Raw genomic sequence first — 26304 nt, forward strand, 5'->3', positions numbered from 1 at the left:
CATTAAACAGTCCGTCACACGTACATTAATTACGCAAATAAATGAGTAATTATAATCATTAAATGATTGTGTACACAGTAGTATTATCTAGTTACGAAGTGATTAAGTTTATTCTTATTCCACTTAAACTTTCTCATATTCTAAGTTTAATATTCCACGTTATTTGTTTTTTTTTTCATAGTTCAAAATCCATAAATCAAATTGTACAAGGGTAAAAGTGGCAGGATAATATAATCTCTCTCCTCCGGTCCAATGCATTTTTTTAATGTTACCTTTACATATAAGGGGTGACAATATTAGACAAATTAATTATCATTTAAGAGGAGGTACGTGAGATTTTAAAACTTTATGGATGTTAGGTGATATTACGATAAACTTCGAGGTAGATTAGCCTTCAAATATGCTTCGCTAGGATTGAAGGTTGTTTGGAAAAGATTATTGACAAATATTCGAACACTTTTTATGATGCAATACAATGTATGTAAAATAATAATTAAAAGAGTAACTAGAAAATGTCTTTGTAATGCAATAATTTACTTATTTTTTTTGCAAGTTATTTATAGTTTATACACTGTAAAGTAAAGTGACAATAAAAACTTCTGGAAGAAGAGATATTTTCCTTCCATGTATTACTTCATTTATTTATTCACTCAAATGGAGTGAAACATGTCAAAATCCTAATTATAAAAGGGATTCGAGGTCGAGGAACAAAAATTTCGTGTCCCCTCAGTCACAGAAACCTCCTATTTAAGCAGCACCCGGTACCCCACACACATCCTCCTCCCCCTTCCAAGTTCCCGAGTCCCCACCCATATTTTTTTTTCTCCATCTCCCTTCATATTTTCCTTCCCTTGGAATTTCCATGACAAAATCAGCATCCCAAATAAAAACCCGACGAGCCCAGACGGGTCCGAGGCTGACGGAACCGGAAGTCGACGCGGCTCTGCAGTTGATTCAGCTCAGCGGCGATTCTACGGATAGCAAGTTTGGCAATGGTGGGGGCGCCTTTGACAAAGAGGAAGAAGAAAGCGTTGGGAATACAACGGGCAGCACAGCCGATGAAATATCTTCTGCCATGAAAATTAACTCTAGGATTATCGATGACAACTTGGATGATGAAGCTTGTCCGCCAAGGCAAAGGAAGTTTCGATCCATTCATGATCTTTACATGAACACCAGGCCTTTGATCAAGAAACCAGGTAAAAAGGCTAGGAAAATGTGAAGACCGACCCCCGATAGCAATTTCCTATGTAAATTTGGACCCTTAATAGCAGTATGTAAGGTTATTTGCAGTTCCATGTTTTGATATGTATATATCAGGCAGGATTTAGAGCCGCAATCTAAATTAGCAGAAATCTAATGGCGTGTGCCCCGCGCCCCTTTTTCTTTTACTAGTTTGTTTTTGTTTGGTTGACAATTGAGGTGCCGAAAGTTTGTGATTTAGTCTAGTTTTTCACGTACTAATTCCGCTTTAACTCTAATGGTTTTCTTCATGGATGCCCATGTTGTCTGTGGATAAATTAGTAGATCATTGTATTGGGATTTTGGGAATAGTGGAATGGAGATTTTTCCGGGCGATTCTAGAATTTGCTTGAATGAAGTTGGAAGGAATAGTTACTTTGATATCAAGGAATAATGACCAATATCTCATTATTGTTGTCTGCTTATCCGGATTAGATTCTTGAAAGGATATGCATTTGTCCGTCGTCTGAGTTTGAAGAATTACAAATTACGACGTTGTTTTAGGCATTTTATGATCTTGAGAGAGTCCCATACACATCAATGTTCCATGTTCAAGTCCAGTCGGCCCCAGTCCATGCAGGCCATCGCGGTTCTGTATTCAAACTTTCAAATGATTTTGAATTTCTGATTCTTTTCAGAGTGCCATCATAGAGTAGAGATCACTCGCCTTCCTTCCGAGTTCCCAAGTGAGTACTAGCTAGTGTGTTGAAAACGAACTAACTAATCCAATTTTCATCTCGTCGTCTCCTAGTTCTAGCTAGCCAGTTCTTTTTATTATCTCCCCGTTTTCTTTTCTTTTACAATCAACCTCGTCCATAGGAGCATGACATGACTTATTAGCTCTTCTGGGCTTCAGTTCTTCTCGATAATGCAACTTTTCATCTTCAGATTTTTTGTGGCTTATGCCGCCCTGGAACCCTTAAAAATGACGAGCGAGCTTTTCTTCTTGTTGGCACACACTACTGACACTGTTGGGTGTATCATGTCATTAGTAGAGATTGGAAGGAAGTTATTATCTTCATGTTCATGTTTTTATATATATGTATACTGAATGAATGAAAGATGTTTGATCGACACTTTTCTTTTGTTTTTTTGAGGTAAACATTGGACGGTAAAGGGTCAATTCATTGTCAAATAAGCTACCATGGGCTAGCATTACTGTTGGGTTGGTACGAGAAGACTCCTTCTGGTAGCTCTAATGTTGGTCAGGTTAAGGCATAATGGAGAAGCTCTCATTTTGGTCAACATTCATCTATCTAATTCTAATCGCACGTAGTCTATTTGATTTTGGTCAACAACTGACACTACGAAATATTGGAGTATACAATTTCTTGCTCATTGCATAGCTCACAACTATTGACTTCAAAAAAAATTAAAAATGTTTCTGTAAATTCCTTATTATTCTCTCGCAACAAAATAAATAAATTATCTACTTCCCCATGACTGGTTGCTTTCGTTCCAAACACTTCCTTGATGGTTTCCTTGATCAGATAAGATGCATGAATTCATCTCAATTACCTGGCATGGACTTGAATCTTCTTTAAAATCACCTGATCTCTTTTAAGCACTTTCCTAGAGAATAGAGAGAAAATATGACCGCAACCATACCAATAAAATAAAATAAAATAAAAATATCAAAGGACGCGGCTTTTAATGAATTCAAGAAAATGAATTGATTGCTTAAACTAACAATTTTCTGAATAATAACCAACTAATCCTAAATTGTGCCTATGGCCCGCCCCAAACAAGAAAGTGCCCGCGAGGCCACAAACAAAAAGCTTCAAATTAAGAGTTCCGTCGTTTCCAAACATGTATCACGTACTAGTTGCCTGGTCGTTCTTTCTCTTTCATCACCATCATGAAAATGTGCTTTTTTTTTTTTTTTTGGTTGATATTCTATACCAGGCCACCAAATATTTCAAGGATTCATCGTTCTGGCACATGAAGATCAAACTGGTCATTTCAAAAGCTCCATCTGCAGAGGGTAGAGATCTACTAAAATCAACGATAAGACACAGGTAGCTGAGAAAAATATAAGATAACACCCCCAAAAATTATGGCCCACCCTTTAGTGGTCTTTACCACTATCCACAAGAAAACCCAAGATCGACTTCAACAACACCATCCGAGCTAAAATAACAAGATATTAGTAACACCCTTTATGTTTTGGCAAAACAAAAACCAAGGACTTGTCATTCTTCACCAAACACCTTCCAGTAAACTCAATTGGAATGAGATAACTACCGGGAGGATGTGCTCTGACAGATTCTAGACGGTTGTTGAAATCAGTGTTCAAGGTGGAAGACATATTCTGTCAAGCGCTGCAATTTACTGGGATCTAGTTTCTGCTCTGCTGCAACTGCCTGCCTCTTTACAGTCAGCATCCGAGAATTGGCATCAACAATCCAACCGTGTTGGAGCACATCTACACAACGCATCATCAGAACATAATTTTGATCAATCTCTCACCAAAGAATGTCTGCATGCTCCTCTACCCACTGGCTCACAACGACTTAGTTATAATTGCAAACAGTGAATGATCGAACCAAGGCAGGTAAACACCAATTTGCAGAAAGTGTAACATGAAAACACTTGGCGTCAGCGATCTTTTATATGACTTCTGATCAGCAAATCTTAAGTTATTTGAGGATGCAAAATTTTATCAATTGTAATGCAAAAACAAGCATATTGTCTGTCAAAATCAAGTTGTAACATCCCCAAAATCTACAAATCAGATATTCACCAGGTTCCTCCGAAAGTCATGTGCCAGACTGCCAGTACGAGGTAAAATGCAATCAGCATATTAATCAAAGTAAAACAGAAACTTTCCATGTACACCAGGACAAACTAAAAGGCTTTCAATTTCTCCATAATCCCTATGATCTAAGAAACCATATTCCATCAAAAATCCACCTTAGCCTAGAAAAGAGTTCAGCAGATTAGCCACTATAGACACTGCTGTTTGATCAAACAACTCCACAGCTTCCAGGCAGATATCCACATCCTGATTATAAAGCACTTTCTGACATAGTTGCTCATAACAGCAAAGACGGACTCACTATCTCTAAAAGCACCTACTATACAGCCCAATCATCTCAACACGGTATACAATGCCTTACAAAGTAATGGAGTTTGTATACTCCACAAATCCGTATGGTGCATTCCAAATGTATCAAAAGCAATAAACGTTACAATAAACCAAACACAAAAGCAAGAAGCTTACAGTTTGTAGCATCATCCTCGTTCATTCCTAGGAAAAGCGCTGCATCTTGTATGCTTATCGTTGAATATGCAGAAACCAGGAGGTCAAACATTCTTTTAGTGTAAAGTTCTGCGTAATGCACAAGTTAAAGGTAAAAACAGAGACACTTGTTAGAAGCACAATAAATTATACTCAACAAACAGAACTAAATTTTTTTAATCTTTCATGCAAGCGTATATCGAAACAAAAGGGAAGGCTAGAGTATATAAATAAGTATATCACTGTTATTTTTGGTAGCAAAATCACAGTTACTGTTTTTGCTGTAGTGCCTCCTTTTTGTGGTCACCATAAATATTATGACCAAATCCTGTATTCTGAATGTTCTCCTACATCCTATCAACCCATATTATGTGTCTTCCTAATTCACACCACAAAGACAACATGCATGCACACCAATATAGACTCAAAAGAGGATGAAGGAATTAAAAACATAAAAGCAAAAAAAAGGGTAAGATATACGCTCGCTGGTCTCCAAGGCATCAAATGCCAAAAGACAAAAGTAACTTTTTGGGGACATGCCAAGAACCCGAAAAAAAGTAACAATATGCTAAAGGACTTAGGACTACATTTGAATCTGTCATCAAGAAGAGTCACCCAAACAGGAAAGCATACCTTTTTATGACACTCATAACTGGCAAAAGATAACTTTCAACTCCTTCTAGGAACAAATAATTTTCAGATGCGCCTTTTTAAATTCTGAAGTTCTAAGCTAACAAACTTCCACTCCCCATTCCCATTGAAAAGAAAAGAGTGAAGCCAGCTTGGTTTTAAGTCTCAAAAAATTTAAGATAGGTCTAAATCACTAGATGACTCTGTTGGTCAAACTGTTGGTGGGTATTCCAGCCAACTGAATTCAGCTTTGAGTTGGCATCCAATCGTCCATATCCACTCCAATTTAATCAAAATTTTTGTTCTAGCTAAACACAAATGCAATATCAATTTCCTCAGACTCAACAAAAAGTAAAAAAAAAAAAAAAAAAAAAATGTAACTACTGCACCACAAATTTGCTACTGAATTCTAGACGTATACTAGTATTTACCCAAGCCTCAATACCAGAGTCCAAACAAGCACAAAAAATGCAGTTGGATCACAGACAAACTTGCCTGAGAAGGCGGCGACAATACAATGAGCCTCAGGACTCCAATTAAACTCGTGAATAGCATCGTGAACACCCGCATAGTCCCTCGTCCAGAGATTCTGGCCGATTTTCCAAGCTGCTGCCACCTCCGGTCGGCTCTCCTTTATTGCAACCGGAATAGTTTTCCACAGGAATCGTGCACTATTACTGCCCACAAACCCAATACCAAAAGGACAAATAAAATCTAAATTACGTCTCCCCAATTAAACTACACAATGAAAAGAAAAAAAAAAGGAAGGAAGTTGAGTGGAAAAAGTTTACATGTCATTGACATAAATGTGCCCTAGAAGATGAATCGCGTACGGCCAATCATCTTGGAACGCAATGCCCTGAGCAGCAACCTATACGGCAAAGATTTAGGGTTTTAGAATAGAACTGAATACTATATATCAGTAATATCCCCCTCCCTCCCTCCCCACCCCGCCCCAAACCCAACCCCAACCACAACCCCAACCCCCAAAGAAAAGAATCACGAATTTGGTTAAAGAAGAAAAATGGAAAAGAAAGAGGAGCTGACCTGAAGCATGAGAGTCTCGCAAATATCAGGGATCTTGGCATAATTTTGGGACGATAAAGCGTCTGTGAGAGACGAGAAATCCATGGCTTCTGCTTCTGCTGAACACAAAAAAGCAGGCTGGACTCGAGCTTTAATGGCTCCTATCGAGTGTGAATCACTGAGTCGGAACTCGGAACTGGTCAGAACTGGTCAGATTTGGGCCGTTTGATTTGGGCCTTCGTTTTCAGCCATGGGTGGATAAATGGTAGGACTGCAAAATGAACCAAATTATTATCTAATGATATTCGTTTTGATTTGTAGTATTCCATCACGCAAGAGTGAGAATAGGATAATAAATGATGGCAAATTATACCTATGGAGTTTGGCAATCCTATTCAAAGTTCCAATAGTTTGGGTTGGAAAATCGAATATTGAAAAAAAAAAAAAAAGAGAGTCATATTCTAAAAATTTTAATCATGAAATAAATCTTTTTGTTTTTGTTTTTTAAACTTTAGAAAGATTAGTAGTATTATGGAAGTGCAGATTATCAAGCTGGGATGGGCCGCAGTTCACGTTTGAAAGGCCAATAGGCTCACGACCCAGCCCATTAGCCCCTGCGATCCATTTCTCCAAGGTTGATTATTAATAAACCTCTGGTACCTATAAAAATGCAGAGAGTTTTTAAGTAGGGTTTTCTTGAGTGGTCGCCTCTCTCAGCTTGCTTCAGCACAACAGCGCCGTTTCCCCAGGTTTTCCATCTTCCACGCCTCGCTCGTCATTTTCTGTTTTCTCAGCAATAACTAATTCATAAGAATCTTAACGTATGCGTTATTAGCTACTTCTCCGTCCACCCTTTTTAATCAGTTTATCCCCCAAGGAAAGCTTAAAAGCCTTGTCATTTGCTCTGAAAAGTTTGGTGCTTCTCTTTTGATTGGAATTTGAGGTTCCAGATGTTATTGGGGCTGCATTTATTCTTTTGTCTTTATTTTGTAAAATCTGAGCTTTGATTGGTATTCCCAAAATTGTGTTCAGCAGGAGGAGGAGGAGAAGAAAGATGTCGCATAGGAAGTTTGAGCATCCCCGCCATGGTTCCCTCGGCTTCCTCCCCAGGAAGAGAGCTGCTCGTCACAGGGGAAAGGGTATAGCTCAATTTTACCATCTTAGTTGCATTGCCATTTCAGAACTCATTCTTTTTTTTTTCTTTTGTATTGAATTTGAAGCTCATTCCTATATATATTTTTTTGTTTAAAAAATTCGGAACTGGTATGTGTTGAACTATTAACTTTTTACGTATTAAAAGTGGCTAACTTCGTTCAACTGCAACAATGTTCCGTGGCCTTCCCAATCTGTTATTTTTTGTTTTGATTATTTTTCTTTCTGTGATTAATAAATGCAGCGAAGGCATTCCCAAAGGATGACCCAAGCAAGCCCTGCAAGTTAACTGCCTTCCTGGGCTACAAGGCTGGGATGACTCACATTGTCAGAGAAGTCGAGAAACCTGGATCCAGTAAAGTCCTCTTCTGACTCATTGCTCTGTTTTTTTTTAATAAATTTGGTGAATTTGATTTGTAGCCTGTCTTTTCTCTCAACTTATTGAAAAGTATTTCTGCTTGCTAAGAAGTAGCAACTGTTATACTTGGCATCGTACTGGCATATTGGTGTTGTTGGTCTGTTTCTGACAAATTGGTTGCATTTTGTTTTTGCTTATCACCAATAACTAATCTATTTAATCTGTTCGATGGCTGTCTTACCTGTTCCTTACGACCTCTAATTTTTGAGATATGTGTTGGTTGTCATGACCAAAAGCAAGTGAGCTGGTATAATGGACATCATGTGGTTTGATTGTCTTTGTCTTTGACAAGTACAATGTATATTCATTGAACTTGATTATCTGGTAATAGTTGTTTCTTCTTGTAATGTTGGATGAAGAAAAAGGGGAACCATGGAGGAAACCTTTAATTTTGTAATTCAAACAGCTTTCTGGGTTTTTCATGCGGTTTTTTTCTTCTAGAGGAATTGCATTGTAGAATAGGCATTGTCATTATCAGTGTGACATACCCTATTTTAATTATTCCATATTCTTGTTTTATTAAATTTCTTTTGATCAATTTCTGAATTCTATCTTGTGATTGGGACTGTAGAGCTGCACAAGAAGGAGACGTGTGAGGCTGTTACCGTTATTGAAACTCCTCCAATGGTGGTGGTTGGAGTTGTTGGGTATGTCAAGACACCCCGTGGTCTCCGCTGCCTTAACACAGTTTGGGCTCAGCATCTTAGCGAGGAGGTCAAGAGGAGGTTTTATAAGAATTGGTGCAAGTCCAAGAAGAAGGCCTTCACCAAGTGCTCGAAAAAGTATGAGACTGAGGAAGGGAAAAAGGATATTCAAGCTCAGCTGGAGAAATTGAAGAAATATGCATCTGTTATTCGTGTTTTGACTCATACTCAGGTACTGATTATTACAAACTATGGTAACTTATTCTCTTTCGTTCAGTTAATGGTCTTTGTCTTTTCATTGTTTGATTTCTTTGATCAGTTCAGTTTCTTCCTTCTCCCTGCCAAAAATTTTCAATGCCAAATGATAGAAACAAAGTACTTGTAAGAGAACCACTGATAAGTTTTGACGGACTACAATTATGACCAATGCTAATTTAGTAACTAATGGTCATTCATGCAGATAAGAAAGATGAAAGGGCTGAAACAAAAGAAGGCCCATCTAATGGAGATTCAGGTGAATGGTGGCTCTGTTGCACAGAAGGTTGATTATGCCTATGGCTTCTTTGAGAAGCAGATCCCAGTTGATGCTGTTTTCCAGAAAGATGAAATGATTGACATCATTGGTGTAACCAAGGGAAAAGGATATGAAGGTGTTGTAACCCGTTGGGGTGTCACCCGCCTTCCTCGCAAGACCCATAGAGGTCTTCGTAAGGTAGCTTGTATTGGTGCTTGGCACCCTGCTAGAGTTTCCTTCACGGTTGCTCGAGCTGGTCAAAATGGATACCACCACCGTACCGAGATGAACAAAAAAGTTTACAAGCTTGGAAAGGCTGGCCAAGAAGGACATACTGCTGTTACTGAGTTTGACAGGTACAGAAGTATTGGTTTTGCTCTCCTCAGTTTGTCTTTGTTTTGGACATATAATTGTGGCTTTCTTACTAGTGGATGGCAATGCATGTTTTCTGTGGATGTCAAGCGATATATTCACTTCACCAACCGAATCTATTTTGTTTTACCAAGCAAGTTTTTTTGCGAGTAGTCTGTAATTCTTAGTTTTTTGGGGATTTGTATCTGTACGTTTTGATTCATTGAAATTAATATTAATAACATGCTCGTGGTACACTTCTTTTGCATAACCGGAATTGAAATGATGTTGTTCTTAAAATTGTAAAATTCTCTTGCAGTTACATTATCTGATTTTACGATTGACTTTTAGTTTCTTAATTCTGTTCTTACTGGAAATTAATTTCACTTTTCAGGACTGAGAAGGATATTACTCCTATGGGTGGATTTCCCCACTATGGTGTGGTTAAGGATGATTATTTGTTGATCAAGGGTTGCTGTGTTGGTCCCAAGAAAAGGGTTGTCACACTTCGTCAGTCCTTGCTGAACCAGACATCTCGTGTTGCTCTTGAAGAGATTAAACTCAAGTTTATTGACACCTCTTCTAAGTTTGGACATGGTCGCTTCCAGACCACACAGGAGAAGCAGAAGTTCTATGGTCGGCTGAAGGCATAAATCGTCTGTTGCCTAAAATGAAAACATGAACGACGTTTTATATCCGGAGTTGAACAACTTTGAGTTTTAAAAAATTATTCCATTCCCCTCTGTTCAGAGTCTGCGTGACATGTAGGAAATTGCTCTGAAAGTTTTGTTTTCTGATTTGGATATGATGCGAGAATTGTTTTATGAAGTATTTATGGATTGTTGTTAGTCTTTGAAATCCTGTTTTGCTCACGTTGATTTTGTAATTTCATGGTCCTTTTTCTGTGCTCTCTGTGGATGATGGCCGATGCAATGTTTAGGAAGAACCTCTTTGGGTGGTAGAACTTGGTTTTTGGATATGAAGCGTGTGATTAGAGGGAAAATGCAGGATCAAATCTGCCGAACGGTTATATATTGCTGTACATGGAGAAGAATTTAATAGTTTGTCTACCTGGGTGGCTCTCTTCCTGGAGCCTGAGATCTTCGAGTTAGTTGTTCTTTGCCTTTTCCTTAGAGGAAAGGGTCTTGAATAACAAACAGTAGTGTTAAAGGATTAATTAATTACTTTGTCTTGTGCCGGAATCAGAAATTATCGGACGATTTGAACTGCTTTTTTTTATTTAAACCTGCAAATGCCAAGTGGAGCATAATAATCACGTTAATTTTTTAATCAACTTTTTATCACTTTAGGAAAAAGTGTTATAGTAATATTATTTTATTATTTTCAAAAAATTCTGCATATATCTATCTATATCTACCTACTAGATAAGAGAACAACTCAAGTTCTCCCTTGAATGCCAAGTGTCAATATATTGTTAGAGGAAGGAGTTAGGAAGGAGTTTGTTTTCTGATTTTTGGAATTTAAAGAGTGAGAAATGGCCTATTTGAGCCTTGGTCTTGAAATTAAAGGTCTTAATAGTTCCTTACTATTTAGGGGCTAATTGGTAACAATGGTTTAATTATTTTTATTTGTTCCTTTTATTTTGTTTTTAATTGGTTTGAAAGGTCAATTGAATCCTTTTATGAAAACTACCTCATTAAATAGTTGCTAACTATTTAGGGTTATTTTTGTATATTTGAAAATATATCTTTTATAATTTTCTGGTCAGATGCAAATAATTGTAGACTATTTGTGGACCTTTTTATCACATGGGTTGTTTTGAATTACATTATATAATACATTATATAATTATTTTCATTTGTTCCTTCTGATTGGTTTTTAATTGATTTGAAAGGTCAATTAAATCTTTTTATCAAAACTAGCTCATTAAATAGTTGCTAACTATTTAGTGTTATTTTTGTATATTGAAAATATCTCTTTTATAATTTTCTGGTCAAATGCAAATAATTGTAGACTATTTGTGGGTTTTTTTATCACATGGGTTGTTTTGAATTACATTATATAATTATTTTTATTTGTTCCTTTTGATTGGTTTTTAATTGGTTTGAAAGGTCAATTGAATCTTTTTATGAAAACTAACTCATTAAATAGTTGCTAACTATTTAGTGTTATTTTTGTATATTTGAAAATATCTCTTTGATAATTTTCTGGTCAAATGCAATAATTGTAGACTATTTGTGAATTTTTTTATCACATGGGCTGTTTTGAATTACATTATATTATTAATTATATAATTATACAAATTAATGCAGTCATACCCGTTAGAAGTAATGTTCCTGCCTGTTAGCATGATTAGTATGACTGATGACTCATGATGTAAGTTAGTCAACAGTAGCTTAATGGTCTTATTAGTCATCGAGCTTCCTTCTTCTTCATTTACCAGAATTTCCTTCCCCCTTTTCCCCTTTCCCTTTTTTCCCGCCGAGTAGCCTCTTTCTTTCTCTCAAATAGCCGCTTTCTTCCCGTCGAATCAACCTGCAAAATTTTTAGTTTTCTACCAATTCCTTCAACAACCAATTGTCCTTCCTTTTGATTGCAACCCACAAAATCCTCCACACGCACGTGAATTTTTGTCCTACCCCAAAAATTAGGTCAGTAAAATTTTTTCCCCCAAAATCTAGAAGCCTGCAAAATCTTCAATTTTCTGTCAATTCCTCGAGCAACTAATTGTACTTCCACCAACTAATTGTACTTCCTTTGGATTACCTCTCAAAAAATCATCCACATTCGCGTGAATTCTTCTTTTTCCCTAAAAAACAGCTCACTCAAATCTCTTTTTCCCCAAAATCAGCTCATTTTAGGGATGGCTGTTCTACCGCCTTATCATCTATGCTATAGCTTTCAGAACTTACTATTTCCAACTCTATATATACCTCTGTTTCCCAGTTTTGCCGGTATTCAGCAGACGAGCGAAGAAAATCTAGGTAATTCCTATTCTCTTTCTCCGTTCTATTTCGAGCTGCAATTTTTTAGTTTTAGTTTGATGACTGAGCTGCAAATTTTAGTTTGAGCAACTAATTTTAGTTTCTGTCAATTTTTCAGTCAGCATATTAAGTTGCAATTTTTTAGTTTGATGAATGTTCTTACCTTCTGTTTATTTATTATTTATATTTATTGCCATGTTCTTACCTTCCGTTAATTAAAGACTGCCATGTGTTTGATATTATAAATAAAAGAATAATTATGATGCTATTTTTTCGATTAGCTTACGTTTACTTTTTTTCTCTGTTTTTATATTATTTTCAAATGCTGCTGGACTTTTGCCAACATTCAGGCGAGCAAAGAAAATATAGGTATGTTTCTATTTTATCACCTTCTATTTTGAACTGCAAGTTTTTTTTTCACTGTTGTTGCCTCTGTTTATTGCTTTCTCTTAATTAAGAAATGCGATGTGTTTGATGTTATGCTATGATAGTTTACTTTTCCCTCTGTTTTTTATTTCAAATGTTGCATGATGCTGTTAGCTGCTTATCTATTCAATAATTACATCATTTAGTATCATTGTCCTTTGGCTTATTAAGGTTGTCATTTTATATATATTACTTAGTTTTACCTATTCTAGGATGCTTTGATTCTGTCATTTTGTGTGCCTTTGGATTAGCATTTTGCTTTGTTTATAGTAAAATTAGATTTTGATTTTTTGTGTTTCAAAATGAAAAAAAAAAAAAGAAAATTTAGTACAGGTTTTAGATTGATAGATGAAATGTTTGATGATTCCCCTGATCTAAGAATGTTGGAAAGAAACAAAAAGACAAACTTAAATATGCTGACTTAAATAAGCTTCAATTGTTCACACCAAGCACAAAGTTGGTACTTGAAGAAATTGCTGGAGCCAGTTCTTACAAAGACAGCCAGACATCTGCAACCAGTGGAGCAAAATGAAGCCTTGAGTTTCCAGAAGATTTACCAGCAGACACACATGCTAAACATCCAACAAAGGCTCCTGAAGAGTTTGCCAAAGAACCTGCAAAACTGTATGGTCCACCTGCAAATATCAAAGACAGTCTAACCAAGAAAGCTAAAGCAAAGGAAGACTAATATGGCCTATTTCTGTACTTTTGTTAAATCTTTTGTTCATTGCCTTTCCTCCATTGCTTAGACAATATCTTTTGAATTATATTATGATCCATTATTCTTTTGACTTAAAAAGTAAAGGATCGTAATATACTTAGTAATTGTTTAACCATCAATGCTGTACTTCATTGGGCAATAAAGCTTATTTAAGCCTCCTAATATGTAATTGTGGCTGGCATCCAAGTATCTATTCTACTAAGACATGAATGATTGAGTTTATGTAATGTATTATTGTGATTTGCATAGTATTTACCTCTTGAGCTTATATATACATGATGATATTTTAGGAAATTATCCTCATTGTTACGGATTAAGCTGTTCATACCAGTGGGTAGGCCGCTGCATAGCGCGGCCAGAACCATGCTAGTTATATAAGAAAAAAGATGTGAAGTTACTGTAGCAGCTCCAATAACTACCAAGTGGCTCCCTCTACTTTGACACATGGCACGTTCATCCTTTGAAGAAGCTATCTTCAGATTTCCCTTTTTCTTTTTACTTTTTTTTTTTACCTATTAAATAAGAAGGCATGGGTGTTTATTGTAACATTTATATTTTTTAACACGTGGCATAACTCTTCTTTGAGAAAGTTGTGATACTTTTTGCTATTTTTTATTTCCCAAGTTCTACCTTGATGGGTCAAGATAGAAGATCTATTATATCTACCTTGTATATAAAAAAAAATTCAAGTTACTGTAGGTAACCATCTTTCTACCTTGTATATAAAAAGAAATTTAAGTTACTGTAGCTAACCATCTTTTTGACACATGTATTGCATATATTTTGACAAGTGGACCTTTGATTATTTTACCTAAATTTTTCCTTCCCTTTTTTGATTCAATTGGGCTAAAGGATTAAAATATTTTTTCTCCTTGAGAAAATCAACTCCAGCTCTTCTTTTTCTTCTTGCAGTAACTACTGTCATCCCTCACCTTTTTTATTTTTTAAAACTAATCTAACTAAGATTGTTGCCATTTTTTTTTTGTCAATATGATAGCTACTTAGCAAAAAGAATTCTTTATTATTTTTATCCCATTTTACATTTTCTTTTCTTCCTTTTTTCTTCATCTCTAATCTCTCATGTTTGCTCTATTTTTTGATCATAATGTTATAGCCAACTAGCATTTGTTTGTTAAATTTATAGGATGATATTTTTATTTGGTAGTTCTTCATGGATAAAAGGTGAAATATTAAGATATCTTAGAATTCATTTTATACCAATGATCATTTTCTATGAATAATAGAACAAAAATTCATTCTTTTATTTTCTCCTCCCATGATTTGATTTCTGACTTCACATTTTGTTTCCTTTTCTTTGTTTTTTTGGTTCCATTTTGTAATTAACTATAATTTTGTGTATTTTTTTAGGAGAAAGATACATCATATGATATTTCTAACAAGATAAATCTAACTATACATTCTTGTACCTCCGTTTTTCTCCATTTCTTTCTTTTTGCAATTACTTTATGGCCTATTCAATTTAATTGAATGATCCAATAAGATTTTGTATATATTTAAACTAAAGTTAATTTTTGTTTGTTTTTTAAGTACTCAAGTGTTGTAGTATCAATTGGGTTGGTATACAAGGATTGCAGTTGGTGGTGGAAGTCACAATTGAGGCTTTCGGCCTAGAGTGTGACTTGACAAAAACTTGTTAGAAAATTAAATTTTGATTAGAAAGATGATTTTGCAATAAAAAATAGTTCAATTCTAATTTGTATATGTAGATCACGAAACATAGCAATTCATATTTTTATCTAATCTTGCTATTTATATTCTGGAGTTGCAGGATAATGTTGTCACCTTTAGGCATAATTAAAATAGATAAACTGGATTCTTCTATGAAAAGAAAGAAAAATATGAAAGTTTATAGTAAGCTAGGGTTTGTTTGGATTGCTGTTTATTTGCCAAAATATATTTGCTTACATCATCATTACAATTTCCAACACACCTTTTTATATTCCCAATTACCTTTTTATCTCACATACATCACATCACAAAAAGTGCTACAGTAAAAATATCTCTAATAATTCATAATCCAAACAAACCTTGAAGATTGTGCCATGTTTTAGCAGTTTCCTAAACTTTTTCTCATTATTAAAGTACTAAAAGTATTACGACTGCTTTTGATTTAGTTTCAACTAAAACTATACTACTATTAATACATCAATGCACTTATAGTGTATTAATTTTCTCTCATTTTTGGGTATCATATAATAGTGGTTCAAAAATTTTTATTCAAATCACAATAAATAAAGAGGTTGAATTCATAGATGGGATTTCTCTTTACAACAAATTTTGAGAGAAATTTTATTTATTCTCCATATTTTGTTAATTGTATTCCTACAATAAACAAAAGCTATATGATAAAAATAATAGCGGAAGTATGATTAACAAAAAATGAGAGTTCAAATAAATATTTGTCAATTTTAATTGCTTTGATGCTCAATTTTTCTCATATATTTTTATTCATTCATCACGTGGCAAAATAATTTGATGCTATGCATTCGATTAAATTTCTAGGGGGCCCAAACTGTGCTTTGCACAGTTCAAGTACCTCTGGTGCGTGTTATGCGAGGACAATAAGAATACCTTCGATGCTACCTGAACATATTAATTGTTTTAATCTCTCTGTCAATTATTGTAGAAGTAAAAGAAAGGCTATTATATGTTCGGAAACTAATTGAATTGACACTTGCCCTTCGAGAAAAAAAAAATTAACAAAACTGTCACATGAGCAAAACACACTAACAGATGACATGAATCTTGCGATCCAAAAACATTCAGCATCTGAAAGACTCGCACACACCACCATCATTAACAGATAACAATGAATCAAGTGGTGTGTGGTCCACAAATGTTCATCATCCTACAGACTTTTTTATGTTGTATGTAGCACGTTAATGTAAAATGTTTAGTTCTTAGCATGCTTCTTTCTGTAAGTTGCCGCAAAAGTTTGGTAGTCGGATTAGATAAGATGTATGCTTTTCTATTTCTTTGTTTTTTTTTTTAGTAGTTGCAGCAATACCATGTTATATACTAGTATTTTTTTAATCTGAGAAAATGCTTCATGATCATGGAAAGAGAGAGAAGAAGAGAATGGGGAAGAAGACAGAACTGTGAGAGAAAGCCAGAGATTGCACAATAAAGAATCAACAATGCTTAAGCAAGAAGGCAAGACCATCATCCCAAGATTCTCTTCTATCTTCAATCATTACTGCACTCATAAGCGGCGGGCGGACGGAACATCTGAAAAGAAAAGAATTAACCCCAAGATTCTCCTCCATCCACAAAAAACTTTACAACCAAACCAGGACAGATCTTGAAAAGAAAAGAAAGGAAAGATGATGCTCTCATAACTTACATTTCTTTATAAACATTTGCCTCACTAATAACAGCAGTAATTAAGAATTAGTGATAACTAATCAGGTATTCTAAAGTTCTTGCAACCAAAAATAAATCGAGGCTCTGTCCGTCCCATGTGCAAATAATAAAAAGTATTCTTCCTCCTACTCCGCGGTCTTCTTTAATTTACTCACTCTCGAAAGAAAAAAAAAGAAAGAACCGGTGGAGGTTTGAAGAGGAGCAGGTCAGGTCATACGCTGAGGCCATCAAATCCGCACTGCTTGTAAGTGAGTGCCTGCTTCCTGGGGCTGATCACTATCGCGCAATCAACCGATACCTGCCCCCCACAATTCAAATTCAATCATCATTAGACCAACACAACACAACACAAATTATTATTATTGTTCGTCTCTGCATATCATTCATACAGTAGTATTATTCATTAACCAACCAAAACAGTAGTCTCTTTTGCACATGACATGACCTACAGAGCAGAAAACAAACAAACGTTTGAAGATTTTTTTTTTGCTTTTATCTTCTTGTTGTTTCCGTGAAACAACGGAAAGCATCCGTGGGACAAAAATTTGGCGGTGCACGCTACTACCAAGCGTCTTTTCAACCGGCTAGCTAGCGCATCAGCACAGACCATCAATTCATGTTCTGTTCTGTGGGAATCCCATTTTTTATATTTGCCCAAAAAGTTATTTTCAAAAATATATATATATATTTGCCCAAAAAGTTTCCACAACACCTTTTTTTTTTTTTTTTTGAATACAATAAAAATAAAAAAGCATGCACGCGCCTGTTGCGGTGAAGAGTTGCCACGGATCCAGAAAACAGTTGAATCCCCTGTTTTGTTTTTTGGGTGTTTTTCAAAAACTAATTTTTCAAATAAAATAAATTTTTAAAAAGTTCTCTAAAAGATAGATAATCTAAAAATTAGTTTAAATTTTTTTAAAATTTTTAAAAATATCCTAAAATTATATTCTAAAAACTCTTCTACTCTTAAATATCCTAAAATTATATTCTAAAAACTCTGCTACAGTAAAATTTTTCAAAAATACCACAAAAAACAGTTAATCCAAATGAATGCAGTACTACTAAAACTACTGAAAGTAAGTTGACGGAACTCGACTCCTCTGGCATAAAAAAAAAAAAAAAAAAAAAAATAACGAAACTTAGACTCAGAAGACTACAAAGCAAAGAAACAAAAAACATTCCAACCGGAGATGGATACTACATCATAAGTAGTATATGTTGATGAGGAGTCAATGACAAGCATTAAATTAAGCAAAAGGTCCAACTGATAAACAAGGCAAATGGAAGCTTATTTACCAATAATAATCACCAATCCAAAAAAGAAAAGCTTAGCATACCCAGCCCCTGCCCCTCCGCCCAAGAAGAAAACAGAGAAAGAATTATTACTGACACTCTAAAAACGAAGCACATCCCTCCCAGAAATAGAAGGGTACCGGTACTAATGCCTCAGAGACGGTAGTAAATCCATGCCAATGGCCCAATAGTAATTTAATTTAATGGCATAGCAGTGATTAAAAAAAAAAAAAAAAAGAAGCTGACGACATCCAGCCAGCCGTAATCTCCTGCTAGTAGTAGTCCCCGGACTCGTATATATTAGATCAGGACCCGACTCGTATATTCGATGGATCTTTAATCCTAGAACCAAGTCCGAGTCTACCCCAAAAGAGAAGACTCAAACGTAAACATTCTAAAATTGAATCCAAAATCAATAACAAATTCAATCTCCAAACTTAAATAAATCAAATTATAAAACTAAACTACTAATAATTTGCAATAGTTAATCCAAAATTAACCACAAATCAATCTATAAAGTCATTACTAAATTGTTAATTTAATAAAAAAATATATTTAAAAATACTTATATTTTATAATTATTAATATATTATTCGAAGATATGGATCGTAATCCTATATTCCGTATGTCAGCATGTGATCCATTTTTTGGTTAAAGCAACGAGTACGGTCTGAGTCTGAGTATCAAAAAATTATTTTTCAACCCAAATTCAAAAAAATTTATCGAATTTGAGTCGGATCCGGACCCAAACCTCACCCGTTGACACCCCTACCTGGACCAGTGCCCCATACGGCCATACCAGGGGCAGCCTAATAATCCTAGTCCTACTAGCAGGCCTGGTAATACTACCGTTAATGCAAATACTCAGCCAACAACTCCCGCGTATTTTAGCCAACGGGAATCCAGCAGCCGGCGTACCTTAGCAACACCACACCCCCACAATAACTTTCATTTTCTACGCACTCACACCGGAGGCAAGCTAACGACAAAAGCAACACATAGATATCCCCACGCCGACAACAACCTCCCTGGCCACAACGCCCCACCCACCCCCTCCCCCAAAACCCCGTCCCCCCTGCGGCTGCGGAGGCCTTTCCCATAACCCATAATCCAGAGAGACCTGAGAAAACCAATAGTAAAGTAAGCCCTCCACACTCCTCAGTCCTCGTCACCATAGCGTTATAAGTAATTGTCAAATGATAATAAATAATTCTGTTTTCCTGTGCTAGTGAGTAGTACTGTTTGTTCGTTGACAAATGGGACACGCCACTACTAAAATTCTCAGTCCTTGGACAGAGCATTTGGCAATTTGTCTAACAGAAAGAATCCATAAAGCAACTATACCACTGGTTGCCCTTTTTTTTTTTTTGGTGTATTGTGGGGGGCTTCGAGTGATAATGGGCTGCGACAACAATTGCAATAATTAATTGTAGGATGGTAAATTTTGGTAGTGGAGTACTGTTCGCAGTGATAATGGGGAGTAGAAATTAGTACTAATAAATTAATCCACCAACCTGCACCCCAGGTGAAGTAAAGCCAAGAATCCGGATCTTAGCTCCAACATCCCCCAGCACCCGCAGCTCAACCCGATCATTGACGGTGGCGTCCCTCAGCAAATCGGCAGCATCGGTCTGGAGCAAGTTGACCCGGTCCACCGCAATGGTGGTCTGAACTTGGCGGACGCTATGGGCGGGCTGGTAGAACCCAGGAACAGTGCCCCGTCCCAAAGGGATCCCCCGGTACATCACCGTGAATTTGGAGTCGCCGTACTTGATCCCGACCTTATTATCGTTAGCGGCGGTGAAGAGCATCCTGATGGCTAGGGAGACAGAGGCAGAGGAGGAGGAGGTGGGGGTTGGGGTGGGATTGGGATTGGAGTTGATGCCGAGATACTGGACGCCGACGGATTGGAGGTCGAACTGGGGCTTCTTGGGCTTAATGGCGAGGACGACGACGAGGATGACGGCGAGGACGAGGAGGAAGAGCAAGGAGAAGAGGAGGAAGAGGCAGCAGCAGCAGCCTTTGAAGGAGGCCTTGGAGGAGGAGGAGGAAGAAGAGTGAGGTGGGAAGTAATGGGAGTGAGGAGGAGCAGGAGGAGGGTGGGGTTGGTGGGTAGTAAGAGCGGTAGCGTTGGTGGTGTTGCTGGGAGGTTGTGGTGGTGGTGGTGGTGGGTGCGAGTGGTGGTGAGTGCCGTTGGTGGCGTTGGGTGGTCTGGAGGTCATTTTAGTATTTAACGGGAGGTGGAAACTGGAAAGGGGGGCGGGGGGGAGCCCCACCTCACGTCCTCGAATGGGTCGGTCGGTCTTTCTTCTTCTGTTGTTGTTGTTGTCGCTGTATTTTCTTTCCTTTTTTGCTTTACTCTGTAATGTTTGCTTTGCTTGCTTTCCAAGAGAGATATACAGGGAAGGGGAAAAGATAGAAAAGAACCCCTCCTCCTCCTTATTCCTCAAGGCTCTCAAAGAAGAAGTGGGAACAAAAATAAAGAAAATGTGAGTGAGCAAAAAAGCAGGTGTGGTTGCTGTGTTTGGCTAATGTAAAAAAGGTGAGCTACTTGGTATTACTCCACCAATTATGTGCATGTATGCATGTGTCCTTGTACATTATACGCATGATGTGGGTGGCCCCTGGAATCGAAACCTCCCAGCAAACCCATTCATTCAAAGCCATATATTCTTATAATATTAGTTGAGTGTTATTTATTATGGGATTGAGACTCTTTGCGCTTCTTTTTGTTTGGTTTATTGTAACTATCCACTCCTGCTCTAACCTATCTAATTTAATATCAAGAGGGTGATCCAACAACAAAATTACGATGAAGTAACGTGAACTGAATCATTATCGAATCATATAAATGTAAGAGAAACACCCATATAGATTTAAGCGAGACACTTGTATGGAAAAGCATATAGAAAAGATATCATGTAAGTAAATTTAAAAGAGACACTCGTATAAAAAAAGCATATAGAGAAACAATAATCATGTAGATTCAAGAGAAATCACACGTTTAAGTGACAATTTTTAACGGGGAGGCAAGGTTGATCCTCTCTGCTCTAAGAGGGAGAGGGAGTGGTGTTTTTGTGCTCTGTCTCAGTGTTATATTTATGACTATTGCCCTGTGTGTCTTGTCAAGACAATTTGTGCGAAACCTTTCCCCTTTTTTTTCCCTGTTTTTATCCAAAACAATAATCAGTCTAGTGACTCTCAATCAGACACTTTCGTTTTCTGATGCAGAGTGTACTAGTCCTAGTAGTGAAGTGGCAGTTGACTAGCAATACACACTAGTACAAATATTATTATACCTTTTTCCTCGAGATGAAAAACAGAACAGACTACCCTCGCACCAGAATTCTTCCCAGTGGGACAATATGATGATTCCTAGGAACGACTTGTTACGTTTCTAGCGCTTGTTTCTAGTAATTAGTGGGAATGCTTCCCAGCTCGGGCGGCTTGGGCAGAAATGTTCGTTTTTGGACACTATCATATCATTGATAAATCACATTGTAGAAACAAGAGTGTGAAAAGGGAAGACGAAAAAAAAAACTCATGAGTAGATGAGACTCCCATGTTCAGTTTTTCATTTAGTTGACGTGCATTAGAAGAGTAGAGGCCAAATAGACTGCATACACTCACCCTTTTTTTACCCTCTTTGGGAGGTAACTAACGTTCAACCTACTCCTTTAAATTTATCGCAATTTGGACTCTATAATAGACCGTACTAACTAAAGTTGCAGTGCTATAGATATATATATATATATATATATATTTCACTCGTACAATCTGCTACCATATTATATTGTATACTTAAAAATGCAGTACACGAATTGAATAACGCAACGCCACAATTTAACAGCGAAGCTGCTATAATATTCAGACTTTCTGTCTATTCCTAATAATTCACCACCACAAACTACCGGATCGCATTAGAAAGTTCTAGGGCTTAGCCAAAACTCACCCGAAAGTCGGCCCCCCAGAGTTCCATCCATCCGCACTCACCAGCTAACCGAACCGGTGGCATCAACATGACAAAATACCACACGTAAACGCTCGCAAGGATTGCGTTGAAATTAAAACATCCAATGACCCAACGCTCCAGGGAATGTCCAAAACATCCTGCGTCAGGCCGCTAATACTTCATGTATCTAGCCATCCCAGGAACTATTTTTTTAGAAGGAAAAGCTTAAAAACCAATTAATGTATACAACTAATTTAGCACACCTCTCCCAGTCGAATATTGTTTGACGCCACAAAACTGGAGGGTTAAACAAGAACACACACAATACTCGACATCTAGTTAAATAAAACCACATACCTATCAAAAAAATAGAAGCCAAGTAACAAGAAAAACTCAAATGACAAGAAACTACAGACCAAAACCTACAAAATAACTAGGACAGGCTTCAGATATTACTAGTCCTTGTTCTCAGGTTGTGGACTCCCATCTCCAGTTTCTGCTTTTGATGCTATTTCATCAACTCTCCTGCTGTTCTCATCAACATCCAGAACATCATCCATCATATCATCCTCCCCAACATTAATGTCTTCCACATCCTCCTCTTCTTCATTGCTGGTTCCACCAGGAATCTTTCTGGTCTTGGGACCATGCTCAAGCCTGTGGGTCTCAAGTTCCTTGTCCATTGTCTCCTGTAAATTTGCCATTTCATTGTTTGCTTTCCTACCTTTCCTTCCATTTTGCCACCTCTCCAGCTCCTTCTCAACATTTGCCACGTACTGCTCAACTATCTGTTTCTGGTATTGAGACAGCTCCTCTCTCCTTGCAGCTTTCCATTCTTGAAACATCTGATGATACCCAGGGAATAAGAACCAGTAAATCGTTAACACCGATACCAAAAAAGAAAAAATAATGTTGGACAAAATTAATTTTTTAGCTACAATCCCCACAGTTATACTGAAAAATCGCTGCCAACTTCTATTATGAACTTTTTAAGTCATAAATTCCGACAACCAACGGTGAAATGCAATAAAGTTCTACTGGTGCTGGAGGGCAATGAACAACTCTTCGACAGAATTTAACCACTGTTAGTGCTAATTATTGCTTCATATATCCCACGTCAAAACTAGATAATAAGCTTAATTAGTTTCTGTATTCTTCTGTCGCTTTTGCACAGGCAAACAATACCCAAGTCTACAAGCAGGAATTGCAAACAGAACGCACCTGTTCTTTCTCCTGCTCAACCAACTGTACATCTTCATCCAATGGCTTGGCAAAAGCGTAATATATGGAAGGCTCCGCTTTTGTCCTAAAAAAGAAACACCCAGAAAAAGTAAAGAAAGAGTCATAAAACACGTTAAATGAACACATTTGATCAACACAAATTCCTGCAAATTATGAAAGCAAATATCAATCAACTGCTTCAACATTCTCCACACGAGAAGAAACTTATCTTCGTGTCAATAAAATTGTGAATATGGACACTTTTGGACCAAAATTAGAAATAACCTGCAGTAAGCGACATAATAAAAAATTAGATCAGAGGTGACAACCAAGTTAAAAGTAAAAAGGACTCATCTCCAAAAGCTTGATCATAACTGTTCCATCCTACACACCTTATAAAATTGCCAAGTTTTTTGTGATGCTCACACCACCGAAGAAACAGCAGGTCCAGTTTCTTTTCTTCCGCCTTGGCTGCAACACGAGCTCTAAGAGTCTGGTAGAGAAAAAAGGGGGAATCCAATACAGTTTTAGAGAGTCACAAAGAACGATAAAAACACATGATATAAGAAAAACAGACCAAATCTCTCCTCCGCTTTTCCGCAATCTGTTCGCGCTCTTGTTGTCTAAGCCTTTCGCTTTCTTCACGTGCCCTTTGCTCAGCCTACAATACATCCCCAAACACTTGTTTACTATTTAAATACTTGACTCAAACAAAAGCATAGCAGCTCCAAGGCAACAAAAACCACTGATACAAATATTATAAAGGAAATAATAAGCACTCACCCTTTTGAGTGAATCTGACCTACGCATGTATGCTTCTGATCCAGAAAGTTGCATGTCTTCCTTTCTGAACTTCTGGAAGTGTTTTAAGCAAATAAAAAAAAATTACTGACTTCCTTATTCAGATGTGTTACGGAAAAGAATAGGACCTGATACTTTTCCATTTTCTAAATACTGCAATGTGTAGTGACCACATAATTGTTCAAGCAAATATCAATTTATCAGGTACACAAATATTATATGATCAACCAGAGATGAACCAAAGGGAAGTCCTCTTGCTTTAGCAGAGAGGAATACACAGCGATCGGGTATAAATTTATTGGCTGAAATAACAGCCAAGAAGTAGCGGCCCACCACTTCATCCTAGATGGTTGATATCTTGACACCTCAGCCATGCTCCTAATTAGGCTATCCCTATCTCCCTTCCATCTCGCAGTTAAGTTTCGATGTACTACTAAGACAAAATAAACTTTGCCTCCTTGTCCATGTCTGAAGGCAAAAAGTTGTAATCTAATGTACACTCTGTGAAAAAAAAAAAAAAAGGAAGAAAACCATGACAGGCTCAAACAGCCAACATGAGGCAAGCTTCTCACATTAAACAAATTGCAATACCTACACGTCATAGAACAAGCTTAAATAAGATCACTTGCAAATTGCAATGTGTTTTAGTTCATTTAAAAAGAAGAAAGATCTAGACAACCAAATCCAATTGATTAAGTACCTGATAACAACTATGGCACGCTTCAATAGCATCACTCGCATTTCGTTTTAATTCATTTAAACACAACAAAGACATTCAAAATTGGATTCAAATGGTTAAGTAACCAATGACATCTGCGATGCAACAAAGAGGATATACTGAATTGCTATACCTCCAGGGTTCCACGAAGCTGGTTCAGCATCCTCTTGTTCCTGTTAACCAAACTAGGATCCTCATTCTTGGGCAATACTCTGGGAACATGCTCAGCTGGAGGAATGTCAAAGTCCTAAATGACATGATTCAAGACCAACTCAAACTTTTGAATTTCCACATTCAGAGAACAAACAGTGCATCATTGAAAACGGATTAAGACACTTCACCATTCTAGATGGCTTTTGATAACTAGCATCCCTCCTAGACCAATTGGAGGGCTTCCTCTCACTCAGGGTAGGAGCTGAATTCCCAGCACCTTGTTCCACATCAGCAGGCTTGTTTGCCACTTCTTTCGCAGCAGCCGGAGAGGAAGCATCCTCAACAATCTCTCCATCCTCAACCTTCATTGACAACAAACAGTAAGTTCAGGCATCTCAATATGCAATAATAAAATGTGGCAGCAAAACAAAAGGTGGTTAGGGTTCCTTTGACAAAACCTTGAAGACAGCTGAAGAAAGTCGCTTTTTGGGAGGAGGTTGGTCTTCGGAATCGGTCCTATCAGCCTAAAAGACCCAATTAAATAAAAAATTAACACCAACAACTAACGAAACCTTTGGTGTAAAATGTGTCTGCAATTGAGGGGTAGAGGCAAGGGCATAGGGGTGAAGGCAAGACTTACAGGTCTAACAAAGCCACGCTGGCGGCCGCCGTTAGGGGCAAAATTGCGAGGAGCAGAGACGGATAAAGCACCGCGGCGGAGACCCCTTGGATCGCGAAGCCGCTCAGTAATCTAAGAAAGATGAATAAAACAACCGTATTACAGCAATTGTTTTGAGTTTAATTCCGCATGCAAGCAATATGAATGGAGAAAAGGAAGACATAAATTTGAAGTAAAAAGGCTGGAATTAGTGGGAAAAAGATAACGAGGTTGGGCGGCAGATGAAGATGAACCTCGCGCTGTTGGCGATGGAGTTCTTCGATCTCTTTGCGAAGCTCTTCCTCAGTCTTCTCCACAGCAGCCATGGTATATTTTATGGTAAAAAAAACAAAAAAAAAATCAAAATGAAAATGAAAAGGCCCAGCTATGTCTCTCCGCTACTTCACCTGGCACTGCTTTAATTGATATGTAGATTGTGACTGAATCCTGCCTGTGCCTGGCCCTGGAGGAGCACCACACCAAAACCCTCGGCGCTCACGTCTCACCGGCTATGCTAGGCTACAGGCTACAGGCTACTGGCTGGCCGCTCAATTAAGCAAAAAATAGTTCACGTTTTTTTTTTTTTTTCACTAGCGACACATCTAGCTTAACCTAACGTACTCTTACTCCTAATAAGAGGGGGGGATTTACTTTTTTATAAGGGAAGCGACGCTAGGGAGTGAGCCAATTGAGTCGGGGGAACCTGAGGAGGATTTAACCACCATCTGACCAGACGAGTGCACCACTTATCCGCATGAATTTAGAACACTCCTCATATTAAGGCACATTGATGGGAGGCAAGGTTTGAACCCTT

The 26304-nt window shown here is 37.3% G+C and overlaps 4 protein-coding genes and 1 long non-coding RNA gene across 12 annotated transcripts; 2 read left to right on the forward strand and 3 right to left on the reverse strand.

Moving 5' to 3' along the window:
• Nucleotides 1-2890: 2890 nt before the first annotated feature.
• LOC113726711 (COP9 signalosome complex subunit 8-like) lies at nt 2891-6394 on the reverse strand. Of its 5 annotated transcripts, none has more exons than XM_027250572.2 (6): nt 6161-6394; nt 5905-5984; nt 5609-5790; nt 4466-4573; nt 3487-3667; nt 2891-3217 (listed from the first exon to the last, which is right to left on the reverse strand). In XM_027250572.2, the coding sequence occupies exons 1-5, from the start codon at nt 6242-6244 to the stop codon at nt 3528-3530; spliced, it is 594 nt and encodes a 197-aa protein (XP_027106373.1). In that variant the 5' UTR covers nt 6245-6394; the 3' UTR covers nt 2891-3217; nt 3487-3527. The 5 variants fall into 5 exon arrangements, with proteins under 5 accessions (XP_027106373.1, XP_027106374.1, XP_027106375.2 ...); XM_027250573.2 differs by having other exon boundaries at nt 2891-3176; nt 6161-6366; XM_027250574.2 differs by lacking the exon at nt 3487-3667 and having other exon boundaries at nt 6161-6384.
• Nucleotides 6395-6766: 372 nt separating this feature from the next.
• Nucleotides 6767-10076, forward strand: LOC113726712 (large ribosomal subunit protein uL3-like). 2 transcript variants are annotated; one of them, XM_027250576.2, is made up of 6 exons: nt 6767-6888; nt 7175-7278; nt 7536-7646; nt 8281-8585; nt 8814-9223; nt 9613-10076. In XM_027250576.2, exons 2-6 carry the CDS (start codon nt 7194-7196, stop codon nt 9869-9871), a joined length of 1170 nt encoding a protein of 389 aa, XP_027106377.1. In that variant the 5' UTR covers nt 6767-6888; nt 7175-7193; the 3' UTR covers nt 9872-10076. The 2 variants fall into 2 exon arrangements, with proteins under 2 accessions (XP_027106377.1, XP_027106376.1); XM_027250575.2 differs by having other exon boundaries at nt 6809-6888; nt 7172-7278.
• A 1436-nt stretch (nt 10077-11512) lies between these two features.
• On the forward strand, nt 11513-13479 carry LOC113722639 (uncharacterized). The gene is made up of 2 exons (XR_003456775.2): nt 11513-12163; nt 12514-13479. It is a non-coding gene; the product is annotated as an uncharacterized lncRNA (long non-coding RNA).
• A 3014-nt stretch (nt 13480-16493) lies between these two features.
• On the reverse strand, nt 16494-20690 carry LOC113726713 (uncharacterized). Of its 3 annotated transcripts, XR_011839176.1 has the most exons (3): nt 19502-20690; nt 18906-19107; nt 16494-16992 (listed from the first exon to the last, which is right to left on the reverse strand). XR_011839176.1 is itself a non-coding variant. In XM_072075081.1 (2 exons), the coding sequence occupies exons 1-2, from the start codon at nt 20207-20209 to the stop codon at nt 18967-18969; spliced, it is 849 nt and encodes a 282-aa protein (XP_071931182.1). In that variant the 5' UTR covers nt 20210-20690; the 3' UTR covers nt 16494-18966. The 3 variants fall into 3 exon arrangements, 2 of the variants coding, with proteins under 2 accessions (XP_071931182.1, XP_027106378.1); XM_072075081.1 differs by having other exon boundaries at nt 16494-19107; XM_027250577.2 differs by lacking the exon at nt 18906-19107 and having other exon boundaries at nt 19502-20684.
• Nucleotides 20691-22164: 1474 nt separating this feature from the next.
• On the reverse strand, nt 22165-26011 carry LOC113726714 (uncharacterized). The gene is made up of 10 exons (XM_027250578.2): nt 25745-26011; nt 25473-25583; nt 25291-25356; nt 25021-25194; nt 24813-24926; nt 23944-24015; nt 23738-23821; nt 23553-23653; nt 23161-23245; nt 22165-22784 (listed from the first exon to the last, which is right to left on the reverse strand). The coding sequence occupies exons 1-10, from the start codon at nt 25814-25816 to the stop codon at nt 22395-22397; spliced, it is 1269 nt and encodes a 422-aa protein (XP_027106379.1). The 5' UTR covers nt 25817-26011; the 3' UTR covers nt 22165-22394.
• Between the last annotated feature and the right edge of the window lie 293 nt (nt 26012-26304).

The sequence above is a fragment of the Coffea arabica genome, chromosome 2c, assembly GCF_036785885.1.
Source record: "Coffea arabica cultivar ET-39 chromosome 2c, Coffea Arabica ET-39 HiFi, whole genome shotgun sequence".
Taxonomy (NCBI): domain Eukaryota; kingdom Viridiplantae; phylum Streptophyta; class Magnoliopsida; order Gentianales; family Rubiaceae; genus Coffea; species Coffea arabica.

Bases quoted from the DNA above. Each gene is read 5' to 3' on its own strand.
- LOC113726711 (XM_027250572.2), bottom strand. From the start codon at position 6,244: ATGGATTTCTCGTCTCTCACAGACGCTTTATCGTCCCAAAATTATGCC. The intron at 5,985-6,160 runs GTCAGCTCCTCT...TTTGCCGTATAG, and splicing joins GCGAGACTCTCATGCTTCAG to GTTGCTGCTCAGGGCATTGC. The intron at 5,791-5,904 runs GTAAACTTTTTC...GTTTGTGGGCAG, and splicing joins CACATTTATGTCAATGACAT to TAATAGTGCACGATTCCTGT.
- LOC113726714 (XM_027250578.2), bottom strand. From the start codon at position 25,816: ATGGCTGCTGTGGAGAAGACTGAGGAAGAGCTTCGCAAAGAGATCGAA. The intron at 23,822-23,943 runs GTGAGTGCTTAT...GATGTATTGTAG, and splicing joins GGTCAGATTCACTCAAAAGG to GCTGAGCAAAGGGCACGTGA. The intron at 23,654-23,737 runs GTCTGTTTTTCT...TTTCTCTACCAG, and splicing joins AAAAGCGGAGGAGAGATTTG to ACTCTTAGAGCTCGTGTTGC.
- LOC113726712 (XM_027250576.2), top strand. From the start codon at position 7,194: ATGTCGCATAGGAAGTTTGAGCATCCCCGCCATGGTTCCCTCGGCTTC. The intron at 7,647-8,280 runs GTAAAGTCCTCT...TTGGGACTGTAG, and splicing joins AGTCGAGAAACCTGGATCCA to AGCTGCACAAGAAGGAGACG. The intron at 9,224-9,612 runs GTACAGAAGTAT...TTCACTTTTCAG, and splicing joins GCTGTTACTGAGTTTGACAG to GACTGAGAAGGATATTACTC.
- LOC113726713 (XM_072075081.1), bottom strand. From the start codon at position 20,209: ATGACCTCCAGACCACCCAACGCCACCAACGGCACTCACCACCACTCG. The intron at 19,108-19,501 runs GTTGGTGGATTA...TGGTTTTCTCAG, and splicing joins TTACTTCACCTGGGGTGCAG to GTCTCTCTGGATTATGGGTT.